A 22,827-nucleotide genomic window follows, 5' to 3' on the forward strand; every position below is an offset into this window, starting at 1 on the left:
TAAGCAACAGAAATATATTGTGAGACATCACAGTTCTGGAGGCCAGAAGGTGAGATCCAGGTATCGGCAGATTGGTTCCTCCTTCTGAGGGCGGTGAGGGGAAATCTGTCCCAGGCCTCTCCCCAGCTTTTGGTGCTTTGCTGTCAATCTTGGGCATTTCTTGGCTTGCAGAAGCATCACCCCAATCTCTGCCTCCATCTGCACATATGTTCTCCCTGTGTGTGTCTGTGCCAATTTTCCCCTTTTGCTTTAGGTTTTTGACATAAAAATGTAGGGGGCACACAATTCAATCCATAACAATACAGAATGAAAGGTATTCAACCTCACTGTAATCACTCACCAGACATTGGGGAATACTTACAGAAAAGCCACCATTTCCTCAATGGCATCCATTCCTACCACCTGTTTCCCAAAGTTGGTCCCCCGTTCCTATCCTCTGTCCCATTGGCTAAATAATATCAGAGCTAAAATCTTAATGAATGGGAGCTACTGCAACTGAGTGTACACAAGAGCTGTGTGAAAGTCCTTGCCTTCTACTTACCTTCCAACACAAAGCCCTAGGTCAGAATCAGACTACCAAGTTTAAAAAACACACAAAACAAATCTGAGAACTCCGTAATACAGAAAACGATCCATTTCACTTGTATTGCCAATTCAAGGATTGGATTGTGTTGGTGGACACTTTTTTTCTGGAGCTGTGGGAAAAACACTGGTATCATTTGACACTTTTTTCTCTCAGTAAAACCTACACTTCATAATGTTTATAGTCAACTTGAGGAAGCATTCCAGCTATCATACTCCTCGGCAAATATTTTAGACTTAAGGATGTAAGTGATATTAAAATTATGATACACAATACATTTCTGAACTTCATGATTTTTCTTCTCTGAAGATCTATGCTCTATTTGCTCACCCCATGTTGGTTTGTCTGCAGCCCCATCTTGAAGATTACTCACACCTCCCTCCTGAAAGCCAGCAGGGTTCTGCCTTTTCCCCTCAAATGCTGCCTCAGTACCTCCCACTCTTACTGTTGTCTCCCAAGTTCTCTTGGTGAAATTTCTTTGGCTTGTCTGGCTTTCTTTGCCTGGGGCCTTCATTAACTATTCATAATACCCTTGCTTGACCACACCCACAGGATTCTGCAATGTTCTCATTGACCTGTGCCAGGTTGCTCTTATTTTAAACAAAATTTTGTGAAAATGTAGAATATGGCAATGAGCTGATGGGCACAGTGACAGTCCTATCTTAGCCTAGTTAAACTGCTAATATGACGTTTTCTGCCCAGGATGCAAGTCCCTACTTCCAGCATTTAGTTCCAGGCCTACAGTCTATAGCACACTCAGGACATTCTATGGCTTCTATGGTTTCTCTGACCCAGCACGGAAAAACATAACAAAAACAGAACAGCTCACGCCTGGGAAAGGCACAGAGGGCTTTATGAACCAAATGTCACACACCCAGAAGTCTTCAGAGCCACAAAGTGTCCAGTTGAGACAAAGAACCAGTCCTCTCGGGTAGATGGCATCTTCAGGTTGGAAAGAGGGGCTCTCACGGAGGAAAGAGTCTCTCCACTGAAATGAGGTTAGAAGGAAACGCCACCCTCAGAATTAAGAGCCCTTTATTTCCTACTGTGAAGGGATTGGAGTAGTAACAAGCCAAAGGCCTCTCTCCTTTCAGGCTGTAAGCACCGTAACTTTTCAATGTTAGTATTTTTTATTTTAGTGTCTTATCTGTTTCCATGGAATGATCAGTTGTAAGACTCTTAAATTAAAAAGAGTCTTAAGGAAGCACTAGAAAGGCAATGCAGAGGATTCTCAAAAACCAGCATAGGTCACCTTTCACGTCCACATCTGTTAATTACATGGCTTCTGGGGAATACCTCTGGGGTTGGTTAAAATAAATACAGACCCGGAGCCTGGAGCCTGGGAAGCATCGATCAGACTGTCAAACCTCAGAGGGAAGGTAGGGGAGGGTGGGGGTAAGGGGGAGAGATCAACCAAAGGACTTGTATGCATGCATATAAGCCTAACCACTGGTCACGGACAACAGGGGGGTGGGGGCATGCGTGGGGAGGGGTTTGGGATGGGAATGGGGGGATGAGGACAAATATGTGATACCTTAATCAATAAAGAAATTAAAAATAAATAAAAAGTAAATACAGAAATCCCTTTCCACCATCCCCACCACTATCATCACCACCACCAGCAGCAACAACAACGGACAGGAATACTGTTGAGTCCATCCATTTAGGGCAGAAAATGAAGGCAAAAATGTTTTGATGGGGCAAGTACTTTTCACTCAGTTACACAGAAGAATCCTGGCTAATGACTAAACCTCTTCCAAGGCTTTAGTAATTCTCCTTTCGTGAATAATTTTGGATTAGAAGGTACCAGGCAGAAGGACGTTCAGTAGCTCACTTTAGAAAACTTGTGCATTTATCACATTTACCCTGTCAATGCCACAAATGATACCTCAATGAGTATATTACTTGTCGTTGTAGTATCATAACCTAACAGAGTGGTACATAGTAAGTATTAAGAATGTCTTTGTTGCATAAACAAGTCAACTAATAAAAATGACTATTTTTTCATTGTCTTTGGGCTGATTTTAAATGTATAATTCAATGACAATTTGTGAAAGAACAGATTCACTGCTTACAGGCCCTAAGGCATATATGTATACTAGGCATTTGTGCCTAATGTATAAATAAATCTTCAGGATTTGGGAATAATATAAAAAATAAAATAACGTGTCAGTCCAATGTATAAAGTTTTATTTGTTTCTTTGTTTTAGTTTGCTTTTAGCTTTGATGACAAAATAAATGACCACTTTGACATATCTACTTCCGTCTCTGCTCAAAACGAACTTTTGTATTTTATTAAGTCAGATATCTGTTAACTAAACAAAAAGTAAAGGTGCATGGTGGTGATGAGAAATAATATCAAGCACTATTATTTTATCTAGGACACTCTTACATGCAGAGTTCAGGATGTTAAAATGAATGCAATGATGAACAATTACTATTATCTCCCACCAGGTATGTTCTGTCCATGGTCTTGAAAAAAATATCTGAAGAATCCTGAAGTAATGACATTTCCATTTAACATCTCATGGATGTTTTAAATCAGTCTTCTGCCTGAAAATGTGTACTCAGACATTAATTCAGGAGCCACAGCAGTGGTTTCTATGGTGATCATAGTAACATTTACATCTCACCCTTCAAACTCCTAATTGGATAATCAGTTGCAAGACTAAGTCGGACAAGCAGTTCGATTTTCAGGGCCTCACCTCTATGCTGTCCTCCAACAGTCTCCAGTCCCCAAAGACCGCTACCTAATTCAAGTGCTATTCTAGAAGAAATCCACACTCTTAAGGATCGTCTTCCTCTCCCCAACCCTTCCAACTTGCTCTTCTTTTCTCTAACCAATAGTTTCCCAGAAACTAAGCTAAGATAGTAGAAGGCAAACATTGTGATTGCATAGTTAGAATAATTCATACGATGCTGTGAATAATTGATAGGTACCACCACGGCAGGCTACTTGTTCTTTAATTGATGGAATGTGCTCGCTAGTATTTTTTTGAGCATCGGGTTCATTGGCTTCCAAGATGCCTCTATGTGAGCTATCTCACTATCATATTTTCTTACCTGTTCCCCCAAAATAGAAACTGGAAGGATAAAAGCCAGTAACCTGACATCTCACTTTTATAAACTTACACACTGCCTACTATTTAGAGCAGTTTATCATCAGTATAAGAAAGAAGAGTTGAAAGAAATATAAAAACTTCTGATATACATACAAAGATGATACAAAATGAAATTCAAACTTTTATAACAATAAGCATAATTAATTATTTAAGGCAATAAACTTTAAGTATGTATTCCCCATTATCATCTTATAAAATTTTTATGTGGTATGTATATTTCACTTGCCTTTTAAAACAAGGGGAATAAAGACAAAGCAGAATACTAAGGGAGCACTTTTAAAATTAGCTTTAACTACCAGTTTTCATAATATTGACTTTTATTATTTCCTAAAGTAAATCAATGTTTATTTCATTTTGTATATTAAAATTATGGCCCAATGTCAGTTTCTCTTAATATAATAATATATATTATTTCAGAGAGGAAGGGAGAGGGAGAGAGAGACAGAAACATCAATGATGAGACAGAATCATTGATCAGCTGCCTCCTGCACATCCCATGCTGGGGACTGAGCCCACAACCTGGACATGTGCCCTGACTGGGAATCGAACTGTAACTTCCAGGTTCATAGGTCAATGCTCAATCACTGAGTGACATCGCCCAGGCAGTTACTCTTTTTCTGCTTTCTTTATAAAAATAATTGATAGCACTTTCTATGAAAATCACATGGAGACAAAAATACTAAAATAAAAATATATTTCTAATAAAAACAGAACTCCAGCTACCTCAGAGACTAAAGTAAACAACCTAGATCGATAAGCCATATTGAAGCGCAGAGGAAAGGCATCTGCATGTAAATCTGTGGTTCAGAGAATCCACTTGGCAGCTGACATTGGAAGAACAGAAAGTACTATCACAAGCAGTGGCAAAAACTGAGTTACTATAATAGTGGGTGGCACCAGGGCCCCTGTATTATATCCATGTGTGTTGAAAGTTTCAACAATGCTGATCGAAGCTATAAAAAAGATAAATACATTTTAAAATCAGTACGACCCCACTGGCTGAATAACCCAAAATTGTACTTGAATGGAATTCAACTTTGGCTGAAATTTCTTAAAAAGCTGGCCACAGGTCTGCCATCAACACATATGTTTTGGTTTGACACTGGGCCTCCCAAACAACAAAGCAGGTGAAATTCCACAAAGATACACTTCTAATAAATCATCCTGTCAGTTAGACAGTAACATTTACATCTCACCCTTCCAATTCCTAATTGGATAATCAGTTGCAAGACTAAATTACACAGTACTGAAGGCAGTAAGAAACACAGGCATGTAAACAATATCACAATGGCTCATTGTATTGTCAAGTTTACCCTACTTAAGCATGCTATTTCTATTTAGATAAAGAAAGCCTCATAATGATACCATTTTTATGAAGGCCCTAATCAAGTAAAACTAACCAACACAATACATTGTTTAGGAGTACATACTATTTTTTTTTAAAGGGTAAGATAAACACAAAATTCAGAATGGCAGCTACCTTCAGCAGAAGGCAGAAATATGAGATGGGAAAATAACATGATATAAAAAGCAACAGTACTAGTAAAATAAATTTTATAAATATGTTAATACCTTAGGCACATATCAATTATACTCTTTTGGGTTTATCATTTTTTCCATGATGGACTTCTGAAACGTCTCGATCTTGCTTAAACTATGGACCACTTTATAGAATAGGACATAGCAAACCTGGATTATGCAGAGAGTAACTTATATTTACTGTTAATTAGAAATCCCTTTGAAAGTTCTTTGATCTTTGCAGTATTCCTGACTGAAAAGTTTATGAAGTTAGCTGTAGTATAAGAGCATATAAAAAGAGCTAATAATGTGCTTTCAGTTCTTTGATATTTACCATTATTTTTTATTAAGATTTAATATTTTAGAGCACTTTTGGTTCATAGCACAATTGAGGAGATGGTACAGAGATTTCCCATATACTCCCTGGCCCACAGTACAGTCTCTCCATTATCAACATCCCCACCAGAGTGGTGGTACATTTGTTACAACCGATACACTTACATTGACATGGAAGAATCACCCAAAGGCCATAATTTACACTAAGGTTCCCTCTTGATGATGTGCATTCTATGGATTTGGATAGATGTATAATGACATGCATCCATTATTAAAGTATCATATAGACTATTTTAATTGCCCTAAAAATCATTTATGCTCTACTTATTCATCCCTCCCCCTGCCTCCAACCCTGGGCAACCACTGATCTTTTTATTCTCTCCATAGTTTTGCCTTCTCCAAAATGTCCTGTAGTTGGAATCATGTAGCCTTTTCAGATTGACTTCTTTCACCTAGTAATATGCATTTAAGAAGATGGGATACATACATATGATGAACTATTACTCAGGCATGAAGAAAGATGAGATGCTGCCATTTGTGACAATATGGATGGACCTTGAGAATATTATGTTAAGTGAAAAAAATCAGTTAGAAAATGCTAAGAACTACATGTTCACTCATATGTGGAATATAAAACTGAAACTCATGGACACAGACAACAGTGTGGTGGTTATCAGAAGAAAGGGGGTAGTAAGTGGTGGGAGTTGGGGAGAGAGCCTAATACATGGTGATGGAGCATTGTTTGACTTTGGGTGGTAGGCCCACAGTGCAATATACAGATTTGGTATCATGGAGTGTACACTTGAAACTTGTATGATCCTATTGACCACTGTCACCCCAATAAATTTAATTTAAAAATATTTCTCCATGTCTTTTTATGGCTTGATAGCTCATTTCTTTTTAGTGCTAATATCCATTGTCTGAATGTACCACAGTTTATTTATTCATTCACCAACTGAAGGACACCGTGGTTGCTTTCAAATTTTGGCAATTACAAATAAAGCTTCTATAAATTTCTGTGTGCAGGTTTTGGTGTGAACACATGTTTTCACTGTCTTTGGATAAAAAAAAATGCTAGGTTGTATGGCAAGAATATTTTTAATTTTGTAAGAAATAGCCAAACTGTCTTTCAAAGTAGCTGAACCACTTTCAGAAATGAATGAGAGTTCCTGTTGCTCCATAGCCTTGCCAGCATTTGGTGTTATCAGTGTTTTGGATTTTGGCCATTCTAATAGGTGTATAGTGGTATTTTGTTGTCTTGCATTTTCCTGATGACATATGATGTGGGGAATCTTTTCATATGCTTACTTGCTTTTCATTTACATATTTTCTTTAGTGAGGTATCTGTTAAGGTCTTTGACCCATTTTTAAATCACTTTATTTTTTAGTTTTAAGAGTTCTTTGCATATTTTGGATTACAGTCCTTTATCAGTATATCTTCTGCAATTATTTTCTACAAGTCTGTGGTTCATTTTCCCCATTATCTTGACATTGTCTTTCTTAGAGCATAAGTTTTTCATCTTAATAGAGTCCAGCTAATCAATTATTTCTTTCATGGTTCAAGCTTTTGGTGTTGTATCTAAAAAGTCATTGCCAGACCCAAGGTCAACTATGTTTTCTCTTATGTAATCTTCTAAGTTTGAGTTAATTTTTGTGAAGGTTATAAGTCTGTGTCTAGATTCATTTTTTTGCATGTGGATGCCCAGTTGTTCCAGTGCATTTGCTGAAAAAACTATCTTTGCTCCATTCACTTGTCTTTGCTCCTTTGTCAAAGATCAGTTGTATTTATTTAGGTCTATTTCTTGTCTCTCTATTATTTTCTACTGATCTATTTTTCTACTCATATACCAATACTACACTGTCTTCATTACTGTAGCTTTTTAGTAAGTCTTGAAGTCAGGTATGTCAATCATCCAACTTTGTTCTTCAATATTTTGTTAACAATTCTGTGGGGGGGTTTTTTGTTTGTTATTGTTGTTGTTTTTCCTCTCCATAAAAACTTTAGAACCTGTGTTTTGCTATCCACAAAATAACTTTCTGGAATTTTTATTGGGATTGCATTGAATCTATAGATCAAGTTGGGAAGAACTGACATTTTGATAATATTAAGTCTTTTTATCCAGGAACATGGAATATATCTCCATTTATTGATTCTTCCTTATTCTTGTTCATCAGAGTTTTATAGTTTTCCTCATATGTATGTTGTACATATTTTGTTAGGTTTATACCTAAGTATTTCATTGGTGGGGGGGGGGGTTTCTAATGTAAATTGTATTGTGTTTTTAATTTCAAATTCCATCTTTTCATTGTTGATATATAGGAAAGTGACTGTATCCTACACCCTTGTTATAACCACTTATTAGTTCCAGGAGTTTTTTGGGGGGCCAATTCATGTGGATTTTCTACACGATATTTACCACTTGCTAATCAAATCCAAATATGACCATCTTTGGTAGAATCAAAATATAATTTGAGGTTACTCTCCTAAATGCTAGGTAAAAACTAATTTTTAAAAAAAGCCTTTGCTGAAATTTCTCCGAGACCTGAAACTGGTTAAAAGAGTTTTTCGTGTTTTGTTTTGTTTTTCTTTTGTGCATTATGTTCTCTGGCCATTATGAAGGCTATTCTCTGATCTTCGACAATTTCTCAAAGAGATATTAGTTGATCATTTTCACAATGTAATTAATATAGTAGATCTGTAGAGAGGCTGAAAATTTCAAGAGTTAGGTACAGTTGCCAAATTGTTTGCAGTACTTAGTCCATTTCAAACAAATGAGATGCACATTAAAAAAATTAATAGAAGATTCAAATAAAAAGTCAATTGACCCATCTAAACAATGAACCTTGGATTTGTACTACACTGCAGTCCTGGACAATGGTGGTATTTATTGAGATAGAGAATAATGAGGTAGAAGCAGGTTTGGGAGGTAAAACCAAGAACATTGATTTTGAGCACAAGTTTGAAATACATATTAACCCTCTAAGCAGAGACAAAGCAGGCAGTTGGATAAAGGAATATGGAACTCAGGAAAGATTGGGACTCCAGATTTAAATCTGGAGGACCATCTCACATAGAATATACTGAAAACCCTGATGCTAGGTGAGATCCCCAAGTGCATGAATGTAGACTATGAAGGGAAGATGATCTAGAACTGATTTCTGGACATTTGATATTGAGAGGTTAAGAAGAGGAAGAGAAACTGGAAAGGGAAACTAAGAAGAAACAGCCAGAAAAGTAGGAGGAAAGTCAGGAGAGCATATTTTCCCAGAAGCCAAGTTTAAGTAAGTATTTCAAGAAACAGAAAGTGACCAACTGGATCAAATATTCCTGAGAGTTTGAGTTAAATAAAGACTTAAAATTGGCCATTATATCTGTCAGTGTAGTGGTGACTGATGGCCTTAATTATAGCTCTTTCAGCAGTGGGTTTAAGAGAGAATGGGAGAAGAGGAAGTGGAAACTAGATGTGTAGACAGTTCTTTTAAGAGCTTTGCTGAAAATAGATTAAGAAAAATAGAGTGGCACTAAAAGACTCAAGATCAAGATAAATTTTATTTTGTTTTGTGTATGATGAGATACAGCATAGTATGTTTGTAGACTGATGGAAATGAAGCAATAGAAATGGAAAATTATACAGGAGTGAAGGGGGGATAATTTCAGTAACGGAATACTCAGGTAGGTTAGAGGTTGTTGAATGTGCACACAGAAGAGTTGTCCTTAGAAGAACAGACAGTTCATCCATCGTAACAGGAGGGAACATGGAGTACAGCTTCACTTGAAGGTAGGTTGGTAGACGTGATAATGGGAGAATGTAGAAGTCTCTCCTGATTGCTTTTGTTTTCTTATTGAAACAAGTAGCAAGTTCATTATGTGCTTTGGCCAATATGAAGATTGTTCTCTGAGTGAGCACTGAGAGAATCAGGGAAGGGATGACCAAGTTTGAGGACAGAGGGAAATACAACATTTGTGAGAATAGGATTTTCAATTGACTAGGGACTGTAATACATTGTTGGCAGTACTGAGGGCCCGCTTGATATTTGTGGTCATACAGATCAAGCAAGACCCAATGGCATGCTTCTGTGATTTTTTAAATAGTACTCAGCTGCTCAGGTGCAGACATGCGTAGGCAGGTAGTCGGGTTTAATCAGGAGTACAGATTTTCTAGCTGGGTAAAACTGAAGGCAAAAGGGATATGGTAATTGAGGATATGCAAGGGTGTGTTTATAATGTTGGACCACAAATCTTGGTTTTAAAAAATGAGGAAATGAGGAAGGCATAAAGATTGGGGAAATCCTCCCACTACAAATTAACAGAGCAAGCCCCATTTCAGCAAAAAACAGGAAGGTTACATCTGTTGGCATTCTTTTTTTTTTTTTTTTTAATCTCTTTTCCTTTACAGTTTAGATCTTCTGGTAGAGTGCTGGCCCCTTTCTATTTGTGCCTAAGGACACTAATGGCAATTTTTAAAATATCAAAGTAGATCACATCATAATGGCTTTCTGTGGCAAACACAAATTGGTTCAGATTGTGGTTATTACAGTGAAGTTATGAGTTTAACTTGTGTTAACATGTGGAAACATTAAATGTATTAGAATAAAAAATAATTTTAAGCTATAATGTTAAGTTGCCATTCAGTAAAATGCGAAATAGGAATAAAGCAAATGCAATGGTATTGCAATGTCTTTGATACACTTCTATTGACTTCTAACTTATATTTGATAGAGATCCATGTCTAGATCAAAAGATATTTTATTCTTTATTATTAACTTTGAAGACAGAGAAGTCATTATCAATTATTATCATATACTTATCTTTTAACTATCTGTACCAGCATGGCACTGTGGTAGTACGCACATAAATGAAATCTTGGCCCAAGGGAATTCACATTCTGAGGTATCAAGCTTAAGTCTTATTTACAGTTACAATAACACAAGTTCTTTTTTTATTCTATGCTATTTAAAATCGCAATTTAAGAGCAAAGAAGGGCAGTTTGATTGTATGAGATCTTTAAAATAATTTACTAGTCACTCTAGAGAGGCCTACCCAAGATTGGAATTTACCTTTGAAACTGACCAATGATAAAAGCATATAATGGTTAGGAAAAGCTAATTTAGCCAGATATCCTTTAATGGGTGACTGGTTAAACAAACTGTGTTGCAAGCATACCATGAAATGCCACTTAGCATTAAAAGGAACAAGCCATCAACATATGAAACAACTTGGATGAATCTCCAGGGAATTATTCTGAGTAAAAAGCCAATCCCCAAAGACACATTTATATGATCCAATTCATATATTAATATTGAAATGACAAAATCATAGAGAACAAAGTAATGGCTGACACGGGCCAGGGATGGGACTAAGGGAGAAAGTAGGTGTGACCATAAAAATGCTGCATGAGGTCCCTTGTGGTGATGTAACTGTTCTGTGTCTTGACTGTTTCAAGATCCATGTCCTGGTTGTGATATTATGATGCAGTTATACAGGATGTTACCACTGGGGAAAACTGAGTAAAGCTACACATAATCTCTCTGCATTATGTTATACAACTAATGTCAATCTACAATTAACTCAATAAAAATGTGAAATATAAAAGATTTAATAAAAGGCTAATTTTAAAAATACCATTTATAATAACACTAATAAAAACAAAACAGGTATACATTTAACAAAATATGTACAGGAGCTATATGCTGGAAACTACAAAACATCGATGAAAGGTATCAAAGATCTAAATAAATGGAGAGATGTATCATGTTCATGGATTGGAAGAGTACATGTTAAGATGTCAAGTTTTCCCCAATAATTTTGTAGATTCAATGAAATTCCTCTCAGAAGTCCCAGTAGAATTATTTGTAGATATTTACAAGAGTAGTCAAAAATTTAAACAGAAGCAAAGCATTTAGGAATAGCCTAATAAATTTTGAAAAAATCAAGACTGATGATAAACTTCAATAATCAACACAGTGTGGGACTTGTGACGAGACAGACACACCAGTAGAACAGAACAGAATCCACATAGACCCACAATGTAGTCACTTGATTTCTAACAAAGGTGCAAAGCAATTGTGACAGGATAGTCCTTTCAAGAAATGGTGCTGGAACAACTGCATATCCTTATAAGGGGAAAAAAATATAAGGAAAAGACTCAACTTGACACTCACACCATACCTAAAGAACTAACTCGAAAAAGATCATAGGGCTAAGAAGTAAAACTTCTAAAAGGAAACAGAGAAGAAACTCTTTCTGACCTTGGATTAGGCAAAACATTCTTAAATAAACATCTAACGCATGTTCCATAAAAGAAAAAATAGTTATTTGGATGTCATAAAAATGATAAACTTTTGCTCTGCAAAAGAAATTACATGCCATTCGAGGGAGAAAATGTTTGCAAATCTCATATTTGACAAAGAACTTACATTCGGCATACACAAAAACTCTTAACGTTTAATCCTAAGAAACAATCTAATTTTTTAATGGGCAAAAGATTGGAACAGATACTTCTCAAATATATGATATGTATGATAAAAATGCACAGAAAAAGACCCTTAACATCAATAGTCACCAGTAAAATGCGAATTAGAACCACCATGAGATACTAACACACAGTTATTATAATAGCTAAATTAGAAGAAAATATTGACAATGCCACACTAATGAGACTCAAAGCAACTGGAACTCTCAAACACTGCTGATGGCAATACTATGTGGCACATCCACACTGGAAAACAGTTTGGCAGTTTCTTATCCAGTTATATAGCCAAGCAATCCCACTCCTAGGTACATCCCAATAAAAATGAAAACTCATGTTCATGCAAGAGCTTGTATGCAAATGTTTATAGCTGCTGCTTTATAATTACCCTAAACTAGAAAAAACTCAAATGCCCTTCAACTTATGAGTGGATAAGTATTCCATGGTATTCATAAGTTGATTCAATAATAAAATAAAATACTATTCAGTAATAAAATGAAACAAACTATTGATACACAACAGCATGTAGGAATCTGAAATGCATTATGCTAAACACAAAGAGGCATACTCAAATGCTACATACTGTATGTTATGTTTTTCTAGAAAAGGCAAAACATAGGGATAGAGAACAATTCTAGGGTTTCTAAGATTCAGGGGAGGGTTTGCTATAAGGGGATAGCATGAAGGAATATCTTTAGGTGACTGGGGTGGTGGCTACATGAGTCTATGCATCTATCAAAACTCATAAACTATACACCAAAAAGTTAATTTTTGTGAATGTTAATTTAAAAATTAATTTTTATAAACCATATATATATATGTATGTATATATATATATATATATATATATAGCTTCTGTTTTTTAAAAAAGAGAATATATATGGCTCAAAAGGTAAAAAACAAAATATTAACATTGGTATCTCTGAGTGATATTCTTCTCTGTAATTTAAAAATAACTTTAAGTCTGACTATATATGCATATACACATATATATAACTGCAGCCTGACTCTCTATGTGTATTTCTGTGTGGATATAAAGTTCCCATTTAAATACCATCTGAAAGCACTCAAATGCTGAGATGCACAGAAAATTAGGGATAAATTAAGATGGAGTGTATTTTCTTCCCTATGGTTTCCTATACTGCACAAATTTTCTATGATTCTATGTATTGCTTGTGAAATTAAAAGTTTAAATAATAATAGCCTGACACATCTAAGTCAATATGAAGGGGCTATACCATTATCTTACTGACTTTTTAGAATTCCATGCTTCTAAAATACTGTAATAGAAACGTTCTATTTTCTCAAGATGCAAAACAGTATTCAAGCATTTTCTCTGGTTATTCTTGAGCAGTCTATCTTGATGAAGCCAATCGAAACTACATTCCCTATCTTGCTCCAGAATTGATCTGATCAAGGGATACCCTGCACTCAAAGGGAGCTCTGTGCTCACTGGACTCCAGGAGGATTGCCCTGCAGGTGAGAAATGGGCCCATTGCTGTCTAGCCATAGGCTGCTAGACACAAAAGAAAGCTCTGTTGTTATGGAATCCTAAGCAGAAAGATTTTTCCAAGCATGCTTGGCTCACAGGAATATCTGATTCAATATGGAAAATTGTACTATTGTTCACAGTTCCACAGAAACACATGACACTTCAGGGGAACACAGAGAAACAAATGAAAACCCTCAAGAGCAGCTACCAATTTTGCTAAATGTTATACCAGAGATGGGGGATGGCAGCGATGGGAAAAGAAGTGACCTCAACTAGTGGTCAGATGACTTTCTGTAATTTCAATAACAGTTGCAACTAAGAAAGGGAATGGGTGATTATATCCTTAACTATATCCCCTACTCTAACAAAACCAGGCCTCTATTTTATGTTTGATTCAAAAGAAACACTTTCAGAGAAAGTGAACAGGGTGCTTTGCAAAGTATTACACTCACAATTATTCCCCTAGGTTAGGAAAAAACATTATTTAATTCTTCAAGTTTATGTGCACAGTTCAGGGTCAAAGATGATTCTACTAAGAAAAAAATGATGTTGGTTTTTTTTTTTTAAGTTTCACCTTCATTGTATAATATCCAAAAACAAACAAAATAAAGCATAAACAAAGAGAGTCACACCTCGTTTTGTTCACTGAGTACTCAATGCACTATTGGCCTTCAAGTGGCATTCTGTGGTTTTAACTGGCAAAACTTATGACCACAGTTATAAAATGACATAGAGAATCTCTTTTCTAGATATTTTATTTCCTATTTAGAATTAAGTCATGAACTAGTGTCAAGAATATTTTATTGTCCAATATAATAAAAGCCTAATATGCTAAGTGTCCGACCATTTGACCAGTCACTATGACGCGCACTGACAACCAGGGGGCAGACGCTCCGACTGGTAGGTTAGCTTGATGCTGGGGTCTGGCCAATGGGGACTGGGTGAGACGAGCCAGACACACCCTGGAGCCCTTCCGTGGTCCCTCCCTGGCCCCAATCGTGCACTGGTGGGATCCCTCGGCCTGGCCTGCACCCTCTTGCAATCCGGGACCCCTCGGGGGATGTCAGAGAGCTGGTTTTGGCCCGATCCCCACAGGCCAGGCCTAGGGGCCCCACTGGTGCATGAATCCCTGCACCGGGCCTCTAGTAAGTATATAAGTAAATATAAGACAAACTCAAATGCATTATTTAGAATACTTATGTAGTTCTAACTTTTAAACAATTTTTTAAATGTCAAAAATTCTTAGCATCTCTGAAAGCAAAAAATGTATCCTCCAAGTATTCTTGACCATTTCCTGATCTTTGAACACCCCACGCTTTTCAACATCTGAGCCCTTATTTATCCTTTGCACTCTGGTTTTCTTAAATTCTTTTGCAATACAGATTTAGATAACAAAAACAAGTGCCTACGTCCTATTACCTTAAACCTCTACAAAAATGCCTTCACCTAGTCAAAATATAAGACCAAGCCTTTGGCTTTCATAAAAGCATGATATAAGAAACATCTATAATAATAAAAGCGTAATATGCTAATTAGACCGAATGACCTTCCAGATGAAGCCGGGGCTGTGAGGGAAGCCCAGGTCCGGGTGCCAGAGGGAAGCTGGTGCCGGCAGCTGGGGGAAGGAAGGCCTACTCTTTTGTGAATTTGGTGCATCGTGCCTCTAGTCAACTATAAGAATACTTCTATATGTTCTGCTAAAAACCAAACAAAGGCATTACTACTTTGCTACCCGATGTTCTCTGTATGAGTCTGAGTGATAAACAACCTTGAAAAGTCAGTGCTTGGAAATAACTTTTTTTTTCTCCCCTGATAAATTGCTACGCTTCCTTTATGCTAACACTAGGGACAATGTAATCAAATGTGTATTCTTTTTTACGTTGGTTGCCCTAAAGTTTAGCTAAACTTGTTTCACAATGGCAATAACTAACCTATCCCTGTTGCCTAATACATATTTTTCTCTTCCTTTTATTTTTAAGTTGTTTTTTTTTTTACAACATGTTTCTAATCATGTCACAGTAAGAGTCACCTTCAAAGTATTTTGAAATATGTTTAGATATGTTTTAAATATAGAAGGCAGTATTAATATATTGATCTATATAGTAGATCAATACTAAAATTTGGTAAGAAAAAGTTTCCATTTGTTCAAATGTTTAAATATACCTATTATACTCCAGCACTACTTTGAGGCCTCAACATGCATCTGCCTTTTTCATTGATCTATATATATATATATATATGGCTGTGTTCTATAAACTATTCCATGTTAAATTTCAAAACAGAAATGCTGAGGCCTAGGGCAGCATTTATCACATTAGATGACCTTATTAAAGTGTAGACTCTGATTCAGAAGGTCTGGGGTGAGCCTGAGGTTCCACCTTTCCAGCAGGCTCCCAGAAAAGGTGGAACCTTTGTTCCCCAGACCACACTTCGATGAGGCATGAGGCAGTGCCTAACAACCTCTGTGCATGCGTAAATGAAAAGTCAGTGCAGGAAGAATAATGAGTAAAATGTAGCCCAAGGGGATAACTCTCCAAACAATGGGAACCACCAACTAGAGCAAATGGGACAGCCAGTCTTCTGTTTCAATCTTTAAACATCAAATTTCCTAAATCCAATGTCAATAGTAATTAAATTTTTAGTAACAAATGTCCAGTTCATGTTTTTCAGAGAAGTTGATTCTGGCTCATGTGTTAGTTAGACAGTCGACCATATACATTTGAATAAAGTTCTGGTTGATATATTTCAAAAAGCCCTTTTATTTTTAATGTTTTAGGAGGAGATAGGGCAAGAAAAGAATGCTCATTGAAAATTTGGTAAGAAAAAGTTTCCATTTGTTCAAATGTTTAAAAATACATATTATAACTTCAGCACTACTTTGAGGCCTCAATATGCATCTGCCTTTTTCATTTAACTTATTTATGTTGGTTTTATTTTGATTCCTCATTTTTATCATCTTTGGGGGCAATTGTTACATAACTTTGGGGGAGGGGCACTTATCCTTTAATTAGTGACCAGCGAAGGAATCTGCATCATTGGAAGAAAATTCATCAGCTGTAAGGAGGTATTTGAACATCAGTTAGTTAAATTTTCTTTCTTTCCAGCGTATTTCCAGTTAAGGATATTGCTTCTCCTGGCACAGCATGTTGCATAGTGATAGTCTCCAAAATACTTTACAGTAAAGCAAAGATCTAGTTTTTCCAATGCTGTTCAGTTTTTATAGATTCTCATATTGCCCATTGTTACATTTATGTCTCCTCTGCATAGTTTCATAGATGCAGTAGGAAAAAACATATACTTTGGTTAAAGCTCAAATTAACCAATTACCTGGTATACAGAAAGAACTAGCTGAGTCACTGCATAAATACAACAACATGTAAGAATTTCTTTTCTAGGTCTGAGGACATAAAGTCACATGTACTAGCTTTCTATTGCTGCTGTAACAAATTACCATCTATTTAGTGACTTATACAACACACATTATTTTACCTTTCTGCAGGGCAGAAGCCCAAAATGGGTCTCACCAGGTTAAAACCAAGGTGTCAGAAGGGCCATATTTCTTCTGGAGGCTCCCGGGGAGAATTTATTCCCTTGTCCTTCCCAGCTTCTAGACAACTCACACATCCCTTGGCTCTTGGACCCTTCCTTCATCTTCAAAGCCAACCATCTTGCATCTCTGTGACTTTCTTAGCAACCATATCTTCCTCCAAGTGGTTCCTCTTCTGCGTCCCTCCACTTTAAAAAACCCTTGTGATTTACTTTGGGCCCACCTGGAGAATCCAGGATAATCTCCCTATTTTAACATCAGCTAATGAGCAACCTTAACTCTTCTTTGCCATGTAACCTAATATAGTCATAGATTCTGGCGATTAAGAGATGGTCATCTTTGGGGATCCATTATTCTGCCTACCACACCACAGTGTTGCATTTCCATTTACTAATTTGACTTTTCTTGAAGCACTGTCATTCTTTTACAGTTTTTTAATGATGGGAAAAGAAGTTCTTGGGAAAAGAAGTTCAGCTTTTAACCATGAGCTTTGATTCTATTGGGATGACTTAAAGGAAGATATGGATATAGCTGGAATTGCCACTGCCATGTAACATCTGCTCCTGCCATATAACCATCTCTTCCATACATGTAGTCCGAGATTCCCGACTTACATCCTGGTAAACTGATGCCATGGAACATGGAATCAGACTGTGGCCACCAGGATGAATGTGCAGACTCCTTGCAAGCCCAGTGGATAAGAAAAGGGTCCCTTTCCTTAACATTTTGAGAAGCTAAACCCTCTTCCAAAATTGCTCTAATGAGCTTAGAATTGCTAAAGTTGTCCAAGGCACTAAGCAATGAAGTTTATTCAGCTTTGTTTGTTTTTTAACACACAAAAATGAAAAGCTAAATGGGTAAATTATAGTAGCCTAATCTTCTCAAATGCCATTCCTAAGGACTGACAGGTTGGTTGTTTTAACAGCTTTACAATGCTTACACTCTGAAGACTATAAATCCCAAAATATATATATTTTTACTTAATATATATATATGTATATATATATGTATATATAATATATAGATCACTTTGCATGAGTGTTTCTGTGAATATATTCTATACATACCTTCTCACAAGAACTCTTGATTAAAGAGAATTATTATATTTCAATCAGAACCACAGAGAGTAAGACATTTGAATGAATGGCTGAAGGCCCTATACAAACTGAATCTAAATAGGAAACAAAGTAAAAGTTTCCAATTTGAATTTATGTTTGAATTCTGATAGACAAAAGTGTATTTGCGATGATCATTATTTAAAATAGACAAGTTCAAACACCAAAGGTTAAAATACAAACTGTGTGACAGTTTAAGTAGAGCCAAACTGGCTGTACGACAGTTTCCTGTCACATAGAGGTTATAAGAAGTATATTGTTTTTTGTGAGTCTTGTTTTTGAACACACAGTAAGCAATGCTAATATGAGAAGCAGTCATCTCTTATGGACTAACCAGCACTGTCAATGTGTATCCCTCTCACCTGCTGACCCTCTTCTCTGCTCCCCTCCACACTGTATCTAACGCAAAGGTGCTTCTGAGTGCTGTTCATAGTTCCTACGGATCTGCGGGGGTCTCCAACAGTGTTTTAGTTCAACATTGCTCCTGGGTGGCACTAAAATGGGCCCACTCGAGGTAAGGTCTGAGTAAGGAAGGGGATACTGTAGTAATTGAAGAGGAATTTTGTTTACATAGCCCCTAAAAGAATTCTGAAAACCTGGGTACATATTTTTAAATGATATCTAAATATTTCTAACATAAGTTTAAAGACTTTAAAAAGGGACATGATTTCTAATGCTCTGCTACACATTTGTCAGAACCTCAGGGCTGTAGATTTCACTCATTCCATTTATGGCAAATATACCAAATCGCATAATTGGCAGAGCCTACCATCATTGAGGAGCCAATCAACCCAAAACACCTTCCTGTCAAAACAAGTATGATTTCCTTTTTCAATCAAATATAAAGACAGTCCTGGTGACAATTAATCTATCTTCTGAATGCTTAAAGGAACAGAGAAACCCATCACAGAGCCTTGTCATGTGCTCATCCTTTGGATGAATGGGGAGCAAGAAAAAACAACTGGCAGGCATCACACATATTCAGAGAGAGCTCAATGTCAAGAAAGACATGGAAGTTGAAGATGTGAAAAATGAAACCTTTGAAACCGTGGGAAGTCTTGGTGCTTCAGGGTACGAGCACAATTTGGAGACTGCCGGGGAAAGGAACTTAAATTCCTCCCTGAATGTATCTAACGTGACAGAAATAGAAGGTGGTTTTTCTAAACACAACCCTGTGGCTACATTTCTTTGAAGGTCTCAAGCCTTTCTGGATATATCTTAAAGCAGGTATCAAGTTCTCATCAACACTAAGGGTCAACAATAGAGATGACAATCTTGCTTGTGTAGCCAACCTCGGCCTCCCCAGCAATTGGTTCTACGTTTCCTGTAGCCTTTAGCATTGGTGGCTTTTGTTTGAACCCTCTGCCCGGGCTCCGTCATCTTTTCGTGTGTACTGGGAGAGCAAGTTAGCCACCTTTCATTCTGAAGTTCCTAGGTTCCAGCCACGCCATTCTCCCCCTTATGTTCACATTCTGACTCTCTGGTGCTTGTATTGCCAGAAGTGGATAAGGTACGTATTAAAACAAAACAAAAACAAAACCCTGCAGTTGCCAAGGCTATTCTATTGTGCCAAAAGAGAAGCTGCTTATGCAAACTAATGCAAATGTTTACACAGGAAAATACGAAGAGTGTTAAGTTTACACTGGAAATGCATTTTGAAATTTTCTCTCCCCTAATGTTTCTGGGTAAATGGTTGCAAGGACATTACCGACAATGGGCAAAAGACAACTTTATTAGGCGCTTTCTCTCCTTTGTGTGGAGGATTTGGGTCCTTGCAGAGGGAGCTCCAGGTAATTCGACAGTACCCAGTTTCCACAGTCGCTGCAACTTGATCCCACGATGGGTGCTCTGGAAAGCACCTTGGGCGGATGGGTCCGAGGCCCCTCATGATCAAGGTCGTCCAATCCATGTATTAAGTTGAGAATCTCTCCGTGTCACCTCTTAGAAGCAGGTCCGTGTTCCCCTCCGAATAGCCCACCACCTGGCTGCACCCCACCTCCACGCGAGCCCCAGCAACCAGGTAACCTGGGGTGGTACCGAGGGGCTGCTGTGGGCGCAGCCAGGCCTTCAGACGCAATCGCTGGGGGAGAGGCGAGGACCCGAGTGGATGCTGGCGGCGCGTGCGCACAGGTGCTCGGGCACCCCCAGATCCACTCAGGCTAAGGTGCCGGGCGGGCGGGCGGGGGAGGGGAGAGGACAGCCTTACCAGATCTATGAACGTCAGGAATTTCCAGCTCCCTCCGTAGGTGTGGTGCGAGGGCATTTCGATGGCCTTGTAGTTGCACAGGATAGAGCAGTAGGACAGCAGAATCGCCACCCGCAGCACCTGACTGGGGACAAGCGCCATGTTCGCCAAAGGCCTGGGCTGGCCGGGCGGCAAGGAGGGAGGGAGGGAGGGAGGGAGGGAGGGAGGCGCGGGGTGCGCGGTGGGGAGCCCGGCGCGGCGGGCAGGGGGGCGGGGCGGGCGGGGCGGGGCGGGGCGCGCCCCGCGGGACCTTGGCAACCGCGGGCGCCGGGCAACCTGCGCGGGCGGGGCGGCGCGTGGGCACCACGGTTGGCCGGGCCGAGGGCGGCGTGGCGTCAGCTCTGTCGTCATCTCCGTCATTCTGTGCCTGCGTTCCCCGTCCCTGGAGACCCGGCCGGGGGCGCCCCCTAGGCGTTCCAGGAGTGGGGGTGAGGGTGCCCCAGGGCACGCCGAGCTGTGGGGACCGTTGCCGGTGACGACAGCGGGGCGGGCGGGAGGTCAGAAACCCCGCCTGGAAGAGGGGAGCCCAGGGTAGATCAGGGTTCCAGCTGGGGGGCCTCTGCGCGGGTCCTTGTGGTTGTTCCTGTGGACAAATAGGGGGCTTGGTGGAGGCGTGACCGTGGGGTGTCAACCTGAGCACGGGTGGAGTGGCTTGCTTTATTTTGGACCCAGCTGGATTTTTAGGGTTAGACCACTATTCATCACTGTAGAACTCCCTTATAAATTCTGTCCCAGTAGGTAGACTTCCCTGCACTCTCCACAGGAGGTTTATAAAGACCCTGTTAATACATAAGAAGACAGACTGTGAACTTTGGACAAAGAGGTTTATGGATAAAACGTTATTTTAAAAAAAAAGTGTCAGATAACTGTTTATGCTGCAAGATTGCATTCTGCTTAAAAACAAATTCTGAATTAGGATGTAAAACCCGTATGTGTAATTTAATACTAATCTTCTCAGGGTTAAACTGGTTTTGCCCTTTTGCTTATTTATTTCTTCCTACGCTACACATCCAGGCCTTAATGGAAGGAAAATAAATATAAACTGGATTCTCTTTGCCTTCCAGTAAATGTTGTCACATTGGAGTTTCATCAGTCTGTGGGCAGCATGATCACATTTCAGCCAACCAGATGCAGGGGCAAATTATGAAAAGACATCACAGGTATTTCCTGTGGATCCATTTAAAGCAGGTGTCCTCTCCAAATAGTCTCTGAGTCAGAGCCTGTGGACGGAGGGGGTAGGGAAAGCCAGTGTGAGAGAGAAAGAGAAAGTTGCAACTCACAAATGTTAGCTGGAAATTTTCCAATCAAGGATTAAGAAAGCCAGCAGATTTTTTAAATTGGCCTTATACTTATGCTAACAGAAATGATGTCATAAAAAAAAAAGATAATTTCAAGAAGATTCTACCAGCCTAAAACTATTCATTATTGACAATTTATATAGCTTTATCTTCATGTAAAAGTTGAGGTTATTTTTTTAGTTGTTTGTCCATGACATATGTTCATAAGATTAGAAAACTTATAAGTAGACCTACTTCCCTGGCCACTGTGGCTCAGTTAGTTGGAACATTGTCCCATACACCAAAAGGTTTCAGCTTTGATTCCCTGTCAGGGCACCTCCTGAAGGCAACCGATCTCTCTCTCTCTCTCTCTCTCTCTCTCTCTCTCTCTCGCTCTCTCTCTCTCTCTCTCTCTCGCTCTCGCTCGCTCTCCTCCCCCCCTTCCTCTCTGTCCAAAATCAATTTTAAAATGTTTTCTTACAAATTTGAACTACTGAAGATCTATCTTGCTAGGTCCTTAAAGTTTTATGAGTTCATGTGATATCCTTTTAGTTTGATAAGCCTTCCTTCTTTACAGTTTAGAAAAATCATTAATAAGACTCCCTGTCCCCATCATTGCAAAATATAAAAATATTTTCATAAAGCCATTTAAAATTTTATTCTGCACTCAGTTCCCTTTTAAATAAATAACTATAGCACTCAAAGAAGTGTTTCGAATCTTTCCTAAACGAAGGATTTTCCTTTGTTATTTGGTGACTGTATAATCATGGTAAAATAGTGAGTTCTGTGACAGTTTTTAATAAAACATTTGCATAAACCTTGACTCAAATATTTTATGGAGAATGTCAGTCCACAATTTTGGGGACTTCTTGATAACTGCATATTATTGTTATAGCTCTAAATCTTACTCTGTATATCGGCTGAAGGTACACTTCCTTGAGTACTTCTAAAAGCTGATATTCTTTTTTTTTTTTTTTTTTTGCAGGGAAGGGTGTCTGACATGTTAGTGATGATAATCCTTGCTAATTTTGGAAATGACAAGGACCCCTGTGTCTCCCTTATGTTGTATTCCAAGAAGCCAACTTCATATAGCCATCGGTCTTTACTTAAAAATGCAGGAGG

At 38.3% G+C, this 22,827-nt stretch overlaps 1 protein-coding gene across 16 annotated transcripts in view; it reads right to left on the minus strand.

Moving 5' to 3' along the window:
* Positions 1-20,574, minus strand: part of AIG1 (androgen induced 1) — a 200,822-nt gene extending 180,248 nt beyond the window's left edge. For 15 of the 16 annotated variants that reach the window (XR_008557239.1, XM_054722151.1, XM_054722150.1 and 12 more), the window contains exon 1: positions 20,390-20,574. Coding sequence is in view for 15 of the 16 variants with exons in the window: in XM_054722151.1 (XP_054578126.1) it covers positions 20,390-20,530 (141 nt within the window). In the remaining variant the exon portion in view is untranslated. Of the gene's footprint in view, positions 1-19,842; positions 20,264-20,389 lie in introns of those variants that run through there. The other variant, XM_054722154.1, reaches the window with a different exon arrangement.
* Between the last annotated feature and the right edge of the window lie 2,253 nt (positions 20,575-22,827).

The sequence above is a fragment of the Eptesicus fuscus genome, chromosome 10 (assembly GCF_027574615.1).
Source record: "Eptesicus fuscus isolate TK198812 chromosome 10, DD_ASM_mEF_20220401, whole genome shotgun sequence".
In the NCBI taxonomy this organism is placed as follows: domain Eukaryota; kingdom Metazoa; phylum Chordata; class Mammalia; order Chiroptera; family Vespertilionidae; genus Eptesicus; species Eptesicus fuscus.